At 37.0% G+C, this 17,884-nt stretch overlaps 1 protein-coding gene across 1 annotated transcript in view; it reads left to right on the top strand.

The window, feature by feature from the left end:
- TBCK (TBC1 domain containing kinase) overlaps positions 1–17,884 on the top strand; it is a 100,723-nt gene that overhangs the window by 47,628 nt on the left and 35,211 nt on the right. Inside the window, exons 20-22 of the mRNA XM_005148639.3 lie at positions 22–107; positions 8,925–8,961; positions 10,349–10,510. Of these exons, the coding sequence (XP_005148696.2) occupies positions 22–107; positions 8,925–8,961; positions 10,349–10,510 (285 nt within the window). The remainder of the gene's footprint in view (positions 1–21; positions 108–8,924; positions 8,962–10,348; positions 10,511–17,884) is intronic.

Genomic DNA, 17,884 nt, shown 5'->3' with positions numbered 1-17,884 from the left:
TGAATTTGCTTGTTGTTTCAGAATACCTGACAGTGTTTTCCCAGATGATTGCATTCCATGATCCAGAGCTGAGTAACCACCTTAATGAAATTGGTTTTATTCCAGATGTAAGTGCTAAACATTTTTGTAAGTATCGTTCAAAGGAAGTAAAAAATGGAAAATGAGGGCAATTTGGAGGAGATGCCTTTCCAGATTATTTCAGTAGCAGTTTGACCTAAGTGAAACTGCCATATTAATGGACTTTTTTGAGTATGCTGATAAAATTATAAAGTTTTGATTGTTGTTTTACATACCTCAATCCTTCCTGTTCCATTAGCATGGTAAATACAAAAAAGTACTAATTGTCAGTTATAACTTGAAGATTCATCTTAAAAGATATAATTTTATGTAATATAATTTTATTTATAAAGCATGGATTAATATACAGAAATTACTATGTCCATAAATTACTAAAAGCTGAATTTCTCCAAATGAGTTAAATGCCATTGATTAACACAAAAGACACACAAATTTGCAAATAATACAGAAAAATATGTGTGAATGATGGTTAATCTGTAGATATGTCATACTTTGGAAGATGCATAGCAGTCATTTGTTAGCATCTATCAGAAGCATTGGACAAGTTTATAACTTGTATTCAAGTTTTATGCTTTCATTGGAAGAAGTCTGTAAGATAGAGGTAAATAAAAACTAAGAACTCAGTCAAAATGTAATGGAGGGGTATGTTGGAAAAGGCAAAAGAAGGCTTTCTTTAAGGGCTCACTTTTAGCTATCACTGCAAATAGTGAAGCTTTCCTCTTTTGTTTAGAGAGGTATATATAGTCCAGAAAGCCAAGATAACACTATAAAAAAGTTTGTCTATCTACTATAAGATCACTGAAGTTTGATTGATGTTTCTGAAAAGTAGATTTAGGCAAGGCTATGGAGAGAAAATTATTAATTGTTATTGTCTATGTCATGTTACATTTGACATTTAGAAATTTGATAATAACAAGAAGAGATGATGACTGAGAGGTCAAAATAGAAGGAAATTGAAGTCAAGTGATGCTGATGTAGAAATATAAATTTTATAAGAAATTTATATGCATTTATTCTGTAAGCAGTATGAAGCTTTATGCTTATTAGGAAATAGTTTAAGTTGAAACAGCGAGGCTAAGCCTCTGAAAGTCATTTATTGTACATATTCACTCATTCCTGGGTGAATTTGTGTATGTCTTTGGGACTGATAGATACTCATTATCACTGTTTACAAAGATTGTAATGGAAAAGCAGATACATGCTTTGATTTGTAGAGTTGTTTTTAACGTAATAATGTTGTTTATGAATGATACAAATTTAAAAGATACTATGGCATTAAAATAAGCAGAAGAAAAAGCCAGAGTATTGCATTATAAAGAGAGATGTTTGAGAACACCACATGTATTGCTGATAGCCTGCATCTGACCAGGATACGTGGGAGGAAGATGAGAGAAAAGTGGGAAGAAGGGAGAACATTGATCTCTAGAAAGTCTAAATATTTTGGGGGTTGAAGGGCATGGGTAGCAGCAAGGTTAAAGTTCCTGATGGAGAATCAGTTTTGCAGCATCACTATGTAAATGCACTTGATATTTATTTGGTAAAGGCTGCGGATGACCAGAGCAATTCCTCTATGTATTTTGTCCAGGATACTAGTTCCAGCTGAAGAAGTAGACATGTAATTTTCCCTGACCATCTTACAGGTTCCCATTTTTGCTGCTAACCTACATGAGAGCTCTGTGGCAACCTCTCTTGGGTGTTGGTCTTTCAGCAGCTCCTAGTGTCTTCTTGAACATTTAAAATTCTCCACTGAAAATCTCCAAGGTGCAAGTCAAATGGAAAAGTTTAAAATCACACATTTTTTTTATATTTTAGGTTTTGTGTTGTGCTAGCCAATGGACAATGCATAGTGAAATTTGAGAGTCAAATGTCTCTTAGGTGTTAAAGTCTAAAGATCATTAGGTAATGTACTAAATTACAAAATAGAGGTGTATTTAAAAAAACAACTTTCATTGAATACAAATGATAGTTCTAAAATTAACGTTAGCCTCTGAGAAGAGGTTGTCATTTCTAAATCGTCTTTTTTTTGGTTTTAACAAGTAAAAGTTGTTCTGCCTTTTAGATTAGTGAGAAGTAATTTTTTGTGCCTGCAACAAGATAGCACAGAATCCATCAAGGTGAAGGATATGCACTGTAGTAATGAGACCTGAACCAGGGTTTCGTGCTTGAGTACTAATCCTGTCAGAGTAAACCCTGACCAGTGTTTCATCATTGAAGCACAGGCTCTGCTGCAGGAAAGATTGTTTTTCCCGGCACCCTTCTCATTTGCTTCAGGTCACGTAGCTCTCAGAATATTGAATATTGCTGAAGCTTAAATAGCTGATGCAGGGCCTGGATTAAGTAGATTGCTGCGGCTGTGTGATTTACATGTAAATAGAGGGATGTATGTGGTGAATCTTACAGTTCTTTGCTCTCTTTCCTGAAGTTTATAATTTTTCCCCTTTCTCCCCCCATATAATGCTTTAGAACTCATCCTATATATTACTGAATAATGCTAACATCAACAGCAGGCAATTTTGAACTGAAGGAAAACAAGGAAGTGTGCTACATTACTAAAACGGTAACTATAGCTATAAATTAATCTGAAGAGCTTTCAGCTGCAAATTATGGAAGCTAGACACAGCTGACAGGTGGCCATGAACAGAGATGGCAAAGTCTGGATGCTGTTACTAATATCATTGTGCTGGAACTGCTGTCATAGGTAGATACCTTAGCTTGGTTTTGGTGATATGCAGGAGATGTTAGTAATAGATCTTCATCTGAGAATTAAAAATCCCGCAATTGTAGTACTTTATCTCTGTTTGTTCTGTTACCCATTTACCTACTAGGGAATCCTGGGGAGAGATTTTTTGCTGGTGTATTTATCTTATGAGGAAAGTGATCATTCTTCATGTTTTGTTTGTGTAGCTGCATATAGGTGGGTAGATTCTCTTTGTATCCCAAGTCATTAAAACATTTTTGCACCTTTCTGTAGCATTTAAAGTTCTGACTGTCTAGGCACCATATAGGCTTGAAGCCGAGTATGTGTGTATGTATTTTGAAGACAGAACATGAAGGTGCAAGATGTGGGGTTATAGAATAGACTACTTCAGTTGGAAGGGACCTACAATGATAATCTGGTCCAACTGCCTGACCAGTTCAAGGTCAACCAAGCTAAAGCATGTTAAGGGAATTGTGCAAATGCCTCTTAAATACTGACAGACTTGGGGCATCCACCACCTTCCAAGGAAGCTGGTTCCAGGGTCTGACCACCTTCTCAGTAAAGAAGTGCTTCTTAATGTTCAGTCTAAATGTCTCCTAGTGCAGCTTTGAACCATTCCTGCATGTCCTATCACTGGGTACAAGGGAGAAGATATTAACACCTTCGTCTCTACTTCCCCACTTCAGGAAGCTGTAGAGGGCAAAACCATTTTTTCCCTCACAAATGAAAAGTGAAACAAAAAGCAGTAGCTGGGAGGCAGCCTTGTTAGGATAATTCCAGCTTATTGTTGGACAACACTGTTTCACACATACATCAATCAGGCAAAACAGAACACCAACAAACAAACAAGAAAACACAAACAAAATAAAAACCAAAACCCCAAACCAACCCCAAACAAATAAACCCCAGCAACTTCATAGACAGAAAATTTTGTTCCTGCTAAAGCAAATGAGGTACTCACTGCTGGAGATAGAATGCTTGCCCAGTTGCCAGTGATTGTGGTAGTTCCTATATTCCTGTGTGACTTCAGCCTTGAGAAAGAAAGGCACCAACATAAAAAAGTCTCGAGCACTGAAAACAGCGTGAAATACATGTGTTAGCATGTATTAGGGTTTTTTTTATTAATCTATAAATAATTTTAAGATGATGAAGACTCAGCAGTTTACCAATTTAAGATAACACACTGCATTGAATGAGAGATTGTCAGGAGAAGATTCTTCTGCGAAAGACAGCAAGAATAATGATTACTCCTGTTGTGTTTGTTATCTTTAAAACTGTTGATATTTAACCTTGATCTCAGCTCTATAATTCTCTGAGGTGCAGATGAACTTTCTTAGAGATTTCTGAATTTTCTTAGTTTTTTGGGAAACTCAAGTGTTATATACATGCATAACAAACAAGAACTTGCAAAGAATGTTGGCATTTTTGATGTTTTGAAAACTCAAACCTTCAGTTTTAAATAATTAATTTTCATTATCCTGCAGACAGGTACATAACTTCACTGTAGGTGTCTTAAAATGTTCATAAGATACACTTGAATCATACAAGACAGCCACTTAATTCTTAACAGTCTTCGCAGAGTACAAGAAGCTTGTTTATGCCTTTTAATACTCTCTACAGAAACATTAACGCTCATTTTCACCTTGCTATTTCTTCTGAAATATCTTTAGAATCAAAATCCCCTGAGCCTAGTTTTCTTGAAGTCTTTGCAACTGGAATCTCAATCTGCTGTAGACACAAGTGTGTAAAGCTCTCATCTTCTGGAGGAACAGTCAAATAATGAAAAAAAAAAAAAAAACCAGACAGTAATAGCAGGGAATTAAGGGAATGCTCATAGAAAAACTTTCATCAAGATTTGAACCCGTATCTCTAAGATCTTTTAATGTCTAATGAGAGATGCACTCTTTTCAAAATATGCCCATCTAACTATGGACAAGTAAAACATTTTCACCCTGTTGAAGAGCAATAAACTGCATCTTCAAGCTCAGGTACTGATCAGAATTTGTTATAGCAGAGCACTCTTGGAAAGGAAGCTTTAGATAAGAATAATGAGGTAGGGAAAGATGGAGAAGGAAAGCAAGCCTAAGGACAAACGTAACTAAAAAAATCCCTGTGCATTTAGTCAGATTGTTTGATTGGGAACTTATGTTAGGGGTCTCCTGTTTTCTTCATGTTTAAGAAATATCAAAAAACAGAGCTTGAATTTTACTAGTAAAGCAAAATGATAGTTATGGCATTGCTGATCCCCAAGTTCACTCTAAAAAAATATTACTACTTTTACAGGCTCTTATTTTAATGTGACTTATTCTCAGGCTATTCCAGGAGTTAAAACGCTGCTTTGATTAAACAGTAGGTGTGTTTTCTAGCTACGAAGAGTTAAGTCTCAGTAAAACCCACAACCCCATTACGTTTCAGGGTTCAGTAGTGAGAGCTTGAAAACCTCCTCTTTAGCAGCTGGTTAGTGCGGAAGCATGGCCCGATGCTGTTCCAGCCGGTGATTGCTAGAGGGCAGCATTTACTAATAATATGTTAAAAGTACAGTCATTTCGCTAAGGGTTTGGTAGCCTGTTCATTTAAGGACTTCTAAGTCAGTGCAGTTCTTTTTGTCTGTGTTTTTCAGTTTGACTTGTATGGTGGAATAATACGACCAGTGTTGTGGCTTTTCTTTGCGTGCTTATTAATAGTAATCGTAACCTCTGCAGGTTTACCAAGACCTCCTTGTCTTAGAACATTATGAAAATTAGATGGAAAAATCCTTTCAATAAAAAACTTGCCTAATACTTTCTACTTAAATAGTTTGACCTATATTTTCATGTCATTGTTGTTAAGTTTGGTAACGAGGGTTTAGAGCAAAGTGATGCTTTGCCTTGTGATTACATCTTAATCTGCCTAATGTTAAAAATGTATATTTTCCTGTATATTTCTATGTAGATGCATACAAAATAGAGGTGTTTGTGAAATTAGGAGAAAGTGTGGATCTGGGTTAAACATATTAATTAAATGTATGAAAAGGAGGAAGTAATTGCTTTTTAATACCAAGGAAGTAATATAGTTCAAAATTACTTCCGCATAATATGTACCTCCAAGCAAAGAGGAGCCTCAGGCTTTTAGGAGTGCTCGATTTTCTACTGCATTGAAAGCAAACAGGTAAACAGGTATTGGCTGATCATAACTACTGTAGAAGGTATTTCAGGGGACAGGGAATGTTATTGAGCAGAGAGCCATCTATTGAAGTCATGCAAAGGTATACTCAGTGAAATAGTATGAATATTGGCAGATGAAAATAGTAATAGAAATATCACCATTTTCATGGGTTTTAAGGGGGTTTGAATCCTTAAAACCAATTGGCTGATTGGAGGCCAAGCTTTGTAAAAGCCTCCTGAATACTAAAAGTGGTGAACAGTCTGGTCATCACAGCTTTTTTAGTTTTATGGACAGTATGGTTCAGATATTATCAGATGCTCAGATGAAGACATAGAAATACAACTTAGAGCTGTCCTAAAGAGCTTTTCAGCAAATGTGTGCATCATTTAGCCAGTGCCATAACCCAGTTAAGTATTTATGGAATAAGTAGTAATTTATTAACATAATATCAATTAGGCTTTCTAGTTCTCATTTACTTGCTTCCAGGGAAAGCTTAATAGGAGTACTAATTTGCACTTTATGAGCTAAAAAGTAATATATTAAGTTTTATGTCTAACTGTAAATCTTCAGAAGTAGAACACAGAGCACATGAGCTATGCAGCTAAGTAAAATTCAACAATGATCATCTCACTCTTGCATCTCTAATTTGTGGTGACTTTCTGTGCAGTTCAGTGTTTCAAGAAAGTAGATTCTGTTGCCTTCAACGTGCTAAATAATTAACTGAAAATTAAGAAACTCTTCAGGTAACAAATGTTTAGCTTTTCTAATGCAAACTGGAATTTTCTCTATATGATATCATGAGAATGAAAGTTCATGGAAACTAAAGGTTTTCTGTGGCCGCTGCAGCAGCAGAAGTTCTTAGTCTAATACTTGTGTAAGTGCTGAAGCAGCCTCAAGTTAGATGACCCTGCTATTAAAGGTCACAGTAGAACAACATGAATACTTCAGGTTTTAGTAACTGGCCCTGTATGGTTCTGAGAATGAAACTGTTCTTATTGCTGTTCAATGCCAAGTATACATTTTAATAAACAGCAACATAGGAGAAAAAGACCTATATAGTTAATTTTTCTGTTGGAAATTGTGATTTACGCTTTTAGTTGTTTATATAGAATCAGGGGCAATTTCCATAGTCAAAAAGATATATTGAATCAAGTTGGTTTATGCTTGTTATCACTTAACAGTGTATATATAGAATCATAGAACAGTTAGGGTTGGAAAGGACCTTAAGATCATCTAGTCCCAACCTCCCCACCAGGGGCAGGCACACCTTACACTAAAGCATGCCACCCAAGGCTTTGTCCAACCTGGCCTTGAACACCGCCAGGGAATGGAGCATTCACAACTTCCCTGGGCAGCCCATTCCAGTGCCTCACCACCCTCACAGTAAAGAATTTCTTCTTTATATCCAATCTAAACTTCCCCTGTTTAAGTTTTAACCCATTACCCCTTGTTCTGTCACTACAGTTCCTAATGAAGAGTCCATCCCCAGCATCCCTATAGCCCCCTTTCAGTTACTGGAGGGCTGCTATGAGGTCTCCACGCAGCCTTCTCCAGGCTGAACAGCCCCAACTTTCTCAGCCTGTCTTCATACGGGAGGTGCTCCAGTCCCCTGATCATCCTCGTGGCCCTCCTCTGGACTTGTTCTAACAGTTCTATGTCCTTTTTGTGTTGAGGACACCAGATCTGCACACAGTTCTCCAGGTGAGGTCTCACAAGAGCAGAGTAGAGGGGCAGGATCACCTCCTTTGACCTGCTGGTCACGCTCCTTTTGATGCAGCTCAGGATACGGTTGGCTTTCTGGGCTGCGAGCACACACTGAAGCCGGCTCATGTTCAGTTTCTGATCGACCAACACCCCCAAGTCCTTCTCTCCAGGGCTGCTCTGAATCTCTTCTCTGCTCAACCTGTAGCTGTGCCTGGGATTGCTCTGACCCAGGTGCAGGACCTTGCACTTGTCACGATTAAACTTCATGAGGTTGGCATCAGCCCACCTCACAAGCATGTCAAGGTCCCTCTGGATGGCATTCCTTCCCTCCAGCGTATCAACCAAACCACACAGCTTGGTGTCATCGGCAAACTTGCTGATGGTGCACTCAATCCCACTGTCCATGTCAGCGACAAAGATATTGAACAAGACAGGTCCCAACACCAATCCCTGAGGGACACCACTCGTTACTGGTCTACAGCCGGACATAGAGCTGTTGACCACAACTCTTTGCGTGCGACCATCCAGCCAGTTCTTTATCCACCGAGTGGTCCATCTATCAAATTGATGTCTCTTCAACTTAGAGACAAGAATGTCATGTGTGGACAGTGTCAAATGCTTTGCACAAGTCCAGGTAGATGACATCAACTGCTCCACCCCTGTCCATCAGTTCCATAACCCCATCATAGAAGGCCACCAAATTGGTCAGGCAGGATTTCCCCTTAGTGAAGCCACGCTGGCTGTCACCAAGCACCTTGTTGTTTTTCATGTGCCCTAGCATGCCTTCCAGGAGAATCTGCTCCCAGATTTTGCCAGGCACAGAGGTGAGACTGACTGGTCTGTAATTCCCTGTGTCATCCATTTTCCCCTTCTTTAAAATGGGGGTTATATTTCCCTTTTTCCAGTTGTCAAGTTGTGTAAGGTGAGAACAGTGACAGTGTACTAGAGCAGGTTTCTGAATTCTTTAAGACTTTGGGGATTATTTTTTGCAAATATAAGCCTAGTGAGGGTGATGGTTGGTTTTGTTATTGTTTTCAGTACAGTATCACAAGCTAGTAACTTGAAAGAAATGGAAATGGGAACTTGGGGGAGGAAAGAGCATCTCTGAGGGGCTAGAAGTTGTGTGATAGTTATTCTGCTGTTATCTTCTGATAGTTATTCTGCTAAATTCCTGTTATTTCCTATTTTAGATACATTTATGCCAAGTTAGGCAATTTTTAATGTAGTAGATAATTGTCACAGATAACTTCAACTCTTAAAACATTTTTTTGTTCTCTTTCCTCATCACCACCTTCTGCAGCTTTATGCTATTCCTTGGTTTCTTACAATGTTTACACGTGAGTATGCATCCTTTTTCTTTGATTAAATGTTTTTAAATTTCTTCATAATTTTTCTCACATTTTCAGCTAACATCCTCCTAATCAGTGGGTTGGGTCTATCATTTAGTAGGTCACTTATAATTTGCAAGGATGTGTGTTGTGGTTTGAGTCTCAACAGTGCCTCACATACTTTGTGCCCTGATTTTACAATAATTCTCTTCCTTTTTTTTTTAAGAATTTTATTAAATTCAACCTGGATTATTTTGCACATACAGGATTTAGGGAGTGTGCAAAGGAAGCTGTTATCTACTGGAAAGAAGATATAGTTACAAAAAAAAAAACAAAAAACAAAAATCAAACCTCACCAGCTTCCGCTGCCCTTACCCAAATAATGTAAGAAAGAGGGTAACTTTGGTTTTGAAGATCAATAAAACAAGGGTTTTTTCCATTGTCTTTTTACTAGCACTAGTTTACTATAATATTCGCACATGTATGTTAGGAGCTAAAAGAGCTTTCTAATTTGGTGAGCTTTTAATGAAAGAGGACAAAGTTAATACAGCAGGTCTGGAAAGCAATTAAAAACCTTCTTTCCTCAAAGATCTCTGTGATTTTTTTTTTTTGTTAATGTCATGTCAACATTGGCAGACTTTGAATTAAAAAAAAAAATTGGCAACTCTGAAAAGAGCTGATGGATTATTTCTCTGATGAAATATCAAAGAATTTAATGTGAGATTCTTGACTGCAGTTTCTAAAGATCCTGACTGTAAAGCACTGGTTCTTGCAGTTGTCCATTCTTTAATAAGAAATTTCATAAGAATCACTACCTTTGGAAAACCAAGGAGATGGTTTCCTTAGCAATGAATTGCAATAGAATGTTAGGACTATTTTGATGGAAGATGGCTTATTTTAGGAGAGACAACTTCAGCTTTATACATAAAATGTTGCTACATTTTACAAGCCTTTCTCCCTGTCTTTCCTTTATTCTGTGAATTTTTGCTGTCCTTTACTCATTTTCTTGTCAGATTTTAAGTGGTTGAGCTTATTGGCCAACTTACTAATTAGTTCATACTGTTGGAAAAACTGATGTGTATGTCCTAATGCATAATTGTACTGTTCCAAAAGAGAAATAAATTGCCTAACTTTGTGTGTGTTTGAAATATGAAAACCTGCCCATTTCTAAATATTTAATAATGAAAGAAGACACTGATTATTTCCAGAATAATCATACTGCATATGAAGATAAACCTGTTTCTGAACAGTTTGAGTCCTTTTTGCTGCCAAATAAAAAAGAAAAAATCCTAAGATGGGAGAGGAAAAATTATATAGACTGTGTGTATATATGTTTTTATCAACTTATATGCCTATAGCTTTGTTGTTTGTTTTATTGTGCTTGTTCATCATGCAGATGTCTTTCCTTTGCACAAAATTTTTCACTTGTGGGATACATTACTGCTTGGAAATTCCTCTTTCCCATTCTGTATTGGAGTTGCAATACTTCAGCAGCTGAGGGATCGTCTTCTGGCTAATGGATTCAATGAATGCATTCTTCTTTTTTCAGACTTGCCAGGTACAGAAAAAATACTTCTCTCTTCCTTTGTCCTCCCCAGTGTGTTGCTGAAGGAAGTATGTGTTTGCATGTGAATATATACTACAAACCTTGTATGTATGTGGAAATCATGGTAAATTTAGGCCTCTCACTGTCAGAATATGTAGTTTTTAACTACAGCTTGATGAAATCAGAAGTCTTTTTGCTATACCAGTAAGAATTGGATGAGCTTGTTATTATTTCCAGGGGTAGGTTGGTATACTTTCATGTGAAATCTAGAACAATATTGAATAATTCCTAAGCAACTGTTTGTAGGTATGCTATATATAGAAACAGTCCAGTTGATAAGGATTTCTTAGTGAAAAAAATCAATGCTGTTATGAACTGAACAGTGCTTTTCCACTTTGATGCTGGTACTAGCCTGTTTTACTTTCAAAAATGATTAAACTTCTGCTGTGGATACAATTAATGTAAAAGGATTAGAGAAAGCAGTATAGAAGCCGTTGAACTTGCTCTGTGTTAAAACAGTTTTCATTTGAAATATGAAGCTTTCAGAAGAAACCTAAAAAAAACCCCAAACCTCAATGAGAGAATTAAGTTTGGAAGAGCATTTAAGTTTAAAAGTTCTTAAGTGTGGCAGTCTTCACAACTGCAAAGTTTACAGAGGTTAGCAGTAGTCTAGGATATGGCAGCAAGCAGGCTGAAGCTAAGTTCATAGTTGCGTAAATCAGTCTCTCAAGAGTTCAGTGAGCTATCAGGGATGAAGCTCTGCAATTTCTCTAAATATTATTGTTGCAGTTCTGTCTCTCACTGTATACCCTTGAACACGTGTCCAGATTTCAAAATTTTGTTTTTCTGCTGCCTCTCAGTTCAGTGTATAACAATGCAATTGCTGCTGTATTTTTCAATTTATAAGAAATTGATTAGGCCATTCTTAATGGTGTGGGATTTTTCTGTTTCAGTCTATATGCTTAGTCATTTCAAACGCTCTTATTAAATTTAACTGGATATTTTCTTATGGTCCAAAAGGCGAGAGATAAATTGTAAGATTGTCTCTCTCCTCCTTTCCTCCCCCCCATCTATTAGCTGCATGTTTTAGTTAAATATAGATTCATTAATATTTAACTTTGTTTCTTGCCTAAGGTGGTTTCTCCCTATTTTTCTTTTTTCCTTGAGTGGTTCTAAATCATATATTCCAATTTATCTTGAACCTGCTGATTTACTGACAATTGAAGTACTTTATGCTGAGGTCATGTGTAAGAATACATTGGTTCTTATAATACATGACTTTATAAAATTAGATTGCAAAAATGTACATACTTTCTGCAGACTTTGCTGATACTTTGGTAGGAAATGTTTTGGTAGAATGGTGTTTCTGAAAAGAAATTTCTGAAAAGATTTATTTATTGTAATGTTGGTGATGTCTACAGTAATTTTGGATGTCAACAGTAGCACAGTTGAATATTGTGAGATTAATCCAAAGCATATCATAAACCAGCTAGTAAGGGAAAAAAGAATCAGGATGGAGGACAATCCTAGTGTGACTTAAAAGATAAATGTTATTCAACTAGCTGAGATTTCTGGAATCAGTAACTTTTTTGAACATACAATTATGATAGCTTGTGCCTTCTCTTTCTGACCTGAATCTTATTTCTGCTTAAGGAATATTGATTTTTTGTCACCTATGTCTTCCAAATGGGACTTCTGTTATTTTGGTTAAAATAAATTGTGTGCCATGTCTGGGAATTTTTCTGAAAGTAATTTATAAACAACCTTCACCTGAAACTAGGTCACCCTGAGGAAGAGATTATGTTCTTCAAAACGTCTGTGATAATTTCAATCTAAAATCAATTGTTGCTCAACAGTCTGAAACTCCTGTGGTTTTTAAGCTTTCTGTACACTGGAACAACTTATCTCAGGCTGCCAGTGAAAATGACTTGCTTTCCAGACTGATAAGGCTATTTTACTGCAGTCGTGCAACTTTGTGGAACAATCAAATTTCGTGATTTTGCAGTAGTTATTTCTAAAAAGGTATATTTAAAAAGTAAAAAAACACAACCAACAAAACAAACAAAAAAAAACCCCACAACAAAACAAACCCAAAAATCCTGGTTTAATTCCATTTCACTGTAAACACGTGTAACACTGTTTCAATTTCTGTTTAAAAAAGTTAATGATGTGTAGGAAAAGAAGGACACAGTGTCATTATTGATTACTTAAATAGAATTAGATTGCTTAGGAAATTACCACACTAAGGTGGTTGTTTTATTCTCTTTCATTTGTTCTTTCATAGGGTTTTTTCTCTTGTGTCTAAAGAGCTTTGTTATGTATAAATTTGATTTAAACATATCAGTACTAGAGATTTAGGAGATACTATTTGAGACAAAGCCAGCATTGGAGTTACTGCGCATTCTTTATGTGTAGTTTTGAGATTTGGTAAACTTAATCTTATTTCCAACCCTAACTATTCTATGATTCAGGTGATGCAAGAGAGCAGTTGATACATATCAGGAGAATGTGGCAGGAAAATGAGGATGATAAAACTGCACTACTATGATGTGGTTCCTGAATTACCAGCAACAGACACAAGACTCTGCTTTCAGACCAATACTGAATTTTACTAAGCCACTTTGAATAGTTTTCATCTTGTGTATTAGCGAATCTGCAATCCGAAAGACTCTTTCATGCACTGAGGGCCAGGTATACAGGTAGCTTTACTTTAAAACTTGCAGGTTTTCTTATAGCTTAGTCTTTAGCATCTTGCTCAAAGTTTGTGGCTAATATACATTATGCCACTCAAAAATTATGATTACTGATTACTGTAGCTGGATTTGATTACTGAGTTCCTTTGCCTCTGTATAAGCACTACAGAGTAACCAGCACCTTTTGTTAGAAAGCAAACCCAGGAAGGAAGCATCTGGATGTGTGTAGCTCTTTGCAAACAGTTGAAGGATCCCATAGACCACCTCACTCTCACCTGGAATGTGATGCCATATACGGCCTGGTAGATAGGTCTTCCTCTAGAGATCTGTGCCAATACCGTCACTGACATATAGAGAGTATTTATGGACTACAGAAGGCATAGGGCAACTAACAAAAAATGGGGATGGATGCCATTAGAGAATAGGGACACACTAAGCCTAGAAGTGAGATAAAACATAGTTTCAAATAAGCCTTTTAGGTTAGTTCGCATAATAAGCTGATCTTTTGTAACTTTGGAACACAAGGAAGGTTTGTTCTTTTAACACTACTTGCCTTGGGAAGGTGTAATTTTGCTGACTCTAGGCTAGTCAGTGCTTACAAAGAAAGAGCCTTGGCCTCACGTGAGAGGTGCAGAAAGACTAGCTGTGGAAAAGCAATCCAGTGCAATGGGGAGCTACAGTAAAATGTTTGAAGTGGAAAACATAGGATTCTACTTTGTAGGACACAGGCATGTAACTTTAAGATGCGACATATAGTCAAGAAGCTAGCTATTGCCAAACCACAAAAATAAATGATTCTCCAAGGAACAGATTTTCTCTAATGTGGTAGAAACAATTTTATCTGTTGCCACTATAGTGACATGCCAAAATACTGAGTCCCATGATGGTGAAAACCAAATAAATAATTAGAAGGATTGCATCCAGCTCAGAAATGGACTAAAGGTTAAAAACTAGTATAATTCTACACGAAGATTGTATGGTGCAGTTTTGAGTGTTATGTTTTTGCTGACAGTGGCAGAACTGGGCACATATCAGAGGACTCTATTTTAGATACATGTATGACCCCAGGTTGCTGCCATTTCTCTTTCTGTTGTTTTTCTTCCTGAAAATCCTTTGTCTGCCCACATCTATGATTCATATGCTCTTATTGTGCCAGGATTTCTGATGGTTCAGCATCTAGTTAATTACAGTTTGGTAGGAGGAAGAAATGGCAGTTGGCCACCTTAGCCCATGCTGTTTGTGGGTGTTTGGTGCAAGTTCCTATTGTTTCATTCACTTCTTGAATGCGTAAACTCTGAGATCAAAACACTATAAAGAGACTGAAAGAGATACAGTGGGGTCTTCCATGTGCCAGTGAGCAGTAGGAAAGTAAAGGTAATAGAGTGATTTCATTAGGGTTCAACTTTTAATCATACAGTTTTGAAAATGTCCTATTGCTTAGATGAAGGCTCTGAGGAGCACAAGTAGCTCTTCCTTTAAAAGGAAACTTCTTGTAACTTCAGCTGTGAAATTTTGACATGTGGCTTTGTTATAGCTTGCCCAAGTTCAAAACTGTTGTCACTCGTGGAAGATGACACTGCAAGGTCATTTTATCGTGGAGTAAGCAGAGCTGGACTACTTTCTCAAATTACAGTATAGCAGAAGAAAAACAGAAACTTCGACTCTGTCACATGATGTACATGATAATGGCACTATAACTAAGACATGAAAAATGGATTGGAAAGAGAAAAAAATGTCAGAATTAAAAAGGAAATCATGTTTCCAGTTTTCTTTCCCTGAAAGATGTAGGTCAGGTTGATATTTATAGAAACATCTTTTTCTGAACATACTCCTCATCATTGCTCTGTTAGATGGTTTTCTGTAGAGACAGGTGTATTTTGCAATGCATTCCTGAAGATTTTCATTGCTAAATAAGGACATTTATGAAGCATAAACTGAGTGTAGCTGCTATTAAGTAAGCTTTTTTATGTTTTTCCTTCTTTTCTACACTCCTCCCCCTTCTCACCCGCCAGCCCGCCATTTGTTTTTTTGTGTGTGTGTGTGTATGTGTGTTTTGGTTTGCTTTTTATGGCTTACAGCCACTGGGTTGGGACCTGGCTTTGGTACAGAAGCAGAGCAATTTGTTGGGGCACACCTGCTCACCAAGGCTGTTTGATAGTGTCGAATTATGTAAGATTGATGTCGTTTTACCTGCAGCTGTGAATTCTTTAATTATGCACATTTTCCACTTGTAGTGACATGAGCAAAATGCAGTTCTATTTATAGAGTCTGTCCTCTTGAGAGTAAAGAGAAATGCTGTGGTGGGTGACACACTAAAGAAAATATACCAAAATCTTTTATTCGTATTAGTGTTTTTGCTAGTCTGTAATTGTCACTGGCGGAAGACAGTCAAATACCCTTTAGCAAAAGACTTTCTGTCTCAAGAGACAATATTTCGTAAAAAGGGTAAAAAGTGAGTTCATCAGTAGAACTTTCCAAATACATCTCTTAAAATCACTGATACACAGCTTATGTCTCCTGTTTCTTGATAGAGCCTCTATGTACTGTTCATAAGGAAAGTGGACATAAGAGAATAAAATACTAGCATTTCTAGGCGTGGAAAACCAGAATTCAGGCCACTCACATCTGAGCTTTGCTCCAGGATGTAGCATATATTTTTTCTCTTTACAATATTGGGAAAATATTTCCTTTATTTTCCTTTTTTTTTTTCTTTTTTTCCCCGTGTTAATGTTATGAGCATAACAACTGATTCAGGATCAGACTAGTGCTTAGGAAGCAAAAGGTGCACTAGACACCAGGACCTGGACCATCTTACTTTTGATATTCTAACACTGCTTTTGGGCATTCAGGCTCAGCTATTGCTGTTTTCTTCAACAAAACCAGCAATATCATGCAGAGGTAGTAAACAACATTGGCTGTGGAGAACCGTCTGGAGATTTTTTTTTATTCCAGGATATTGGAAGAATTTTAATGTGCTCTCAGACAAGGTAGTGTGTCAATGGAGCATTGAAATTTTAATCCTTATTACCTGCAACATGAAGACATAGTATATAGTTTGTTCCTTTACTTCTTTATCCAGTCATTTTTCTAGCGACATGCAACTTCTGTACACCTGCTGCATTTCATAAAAAATAGGATGGCTCCTTGATTGACAGCACTTGTCCTCTCAGTAGCTCTTTAAAGAGGCACACTTAGCATCCATGCTGAAAGAAGAACGGTCTAGCTGAAGAGTTATAAATTAATGACTGATGTTTATGTTGCCTTTGAAATTTTGTCCCAAGATGCACTGAAAAGGATGCTGATGTGTGGAAGAGCAAATCAGTATCCACAAAATAACACCACTATCCTGTAATGTATGAAATAAATTACATAAAGAGAATGATTTTGCTTTGACTTTTCTGTTTGTATCTATTATTGCTAGAAGCTTACTGTAGAGTTGTTGGACAGAAATGTCAATTCGCTTCCTAGAGTTATCCTTTTAAATATCTAGGCTTAATGTGTCTTTTTGCGTGTCATCAGACAAGATGCTTCTCTGATGTGTCTTCCGTGATGGCCTTCCGCCACTCACTCTCTTCTGAGAGCAGGAATTGGGAGATTGAACTGTCTGACTTATTCAGCTTCCCAGCTTTTATAGCACAGAAGTTTTCTGGCCTATTTATGTGGCTGTGTGGTGAAAGCTGATGTTGCCTGGGAGGGTGGTAATAAAGTATTTGTGATGGAGAGGTCAAACTGAGCCCATAAATCTGAGCTGTTTCCAAAATGCAGAAGCAGTTTATTTTGGCCAAATTTCTTAACTGGTGTCCTGTTACTCAAGGAAAAGGCTCTGGATTTGATTAACTGCACACAAAAACTTGGTCTGTGTACATTTTCAATAAGAAAGAATCATTTGTGTAGGTTTTTCTCCATTACTTGCTTTCACTAGCTGTGAACTGCGTATCCAGTTTTGCAGAAAAACTGAAAAAGTCTGTGTTCTTTTGTCACAGGTGTACTGCCTTTAAACTGGTGCTTTCTTTCTAACATCTCAGCAAAGTGCTGCCTATTTATCTCTTGTATCTTTAATAATAAACACTATATATATATGTAGCTTAAAAAGCAGATATGTCAGGCTGAGCCATCTTTTTCCAGTTGAGGCTGTTGACAGAGGAAGGTGGCAGCCTGCTAGGGAATGATAATTCAGCACAAACAGAGCAAAATTAAGAACATCTTAGAGCAACCAGGAAGTTTAATTCAAAAAAGGGATAATACATTTCAATAGGTTTAATATTAGGATGGGGCCATGGCAAACCCAGGATATTACTGTTAGATCACTTTTTATATACTTCTCCACCTCCACCTTTTTCAATTCCTGTATTATTTGCATGTTTAGAAATCTCAGGAAAAGTCTTTTGATGCCCAATAATGGAGGAATTAGCCAGTGCCATAGAACTGTTTCTCATAAGGTCTGAGTGCTGCCTGGCTGTGAAATAGTTAAGCTTTGTTAGCCAGAACTCCTAAGACCAATGTTTTAACATGAAACTTGTGATTTTTAGTCCCTAGGTACTCAGGTGCCAGCTTTGGCTTTTGAAAGGTGCTCTGCACTTTTTCAAAACCAGACTGCATGAAGACGTACTAAATTTTGAAATGAGAACTTATTTTTTTGGTATTCATATTATGTTTAAAGTTAGGCTTACTTTTTTTTAGCACATGCTTCACA

The sequence above is a fragment of the Melopsittacus undulatus genome, chromosome 7 (assembly GCF_012275295.1).
Source record: "Melopsittacus undulatus isolate bMelUnd1 chromosome 7, bMelUnd1.mat.Z, whole genome shotgun sequence".
NCBI lineage: Eukaryota > Metazoa > Chordata > Aves > Psittaciformes > Psittaculidae > Melopsittacus > Melopsittacus undulatus.
Note: the sequence above shows the minus strand (reverse complement) of the source record. Positions and strands in the feature narration are given on the sequence as shown.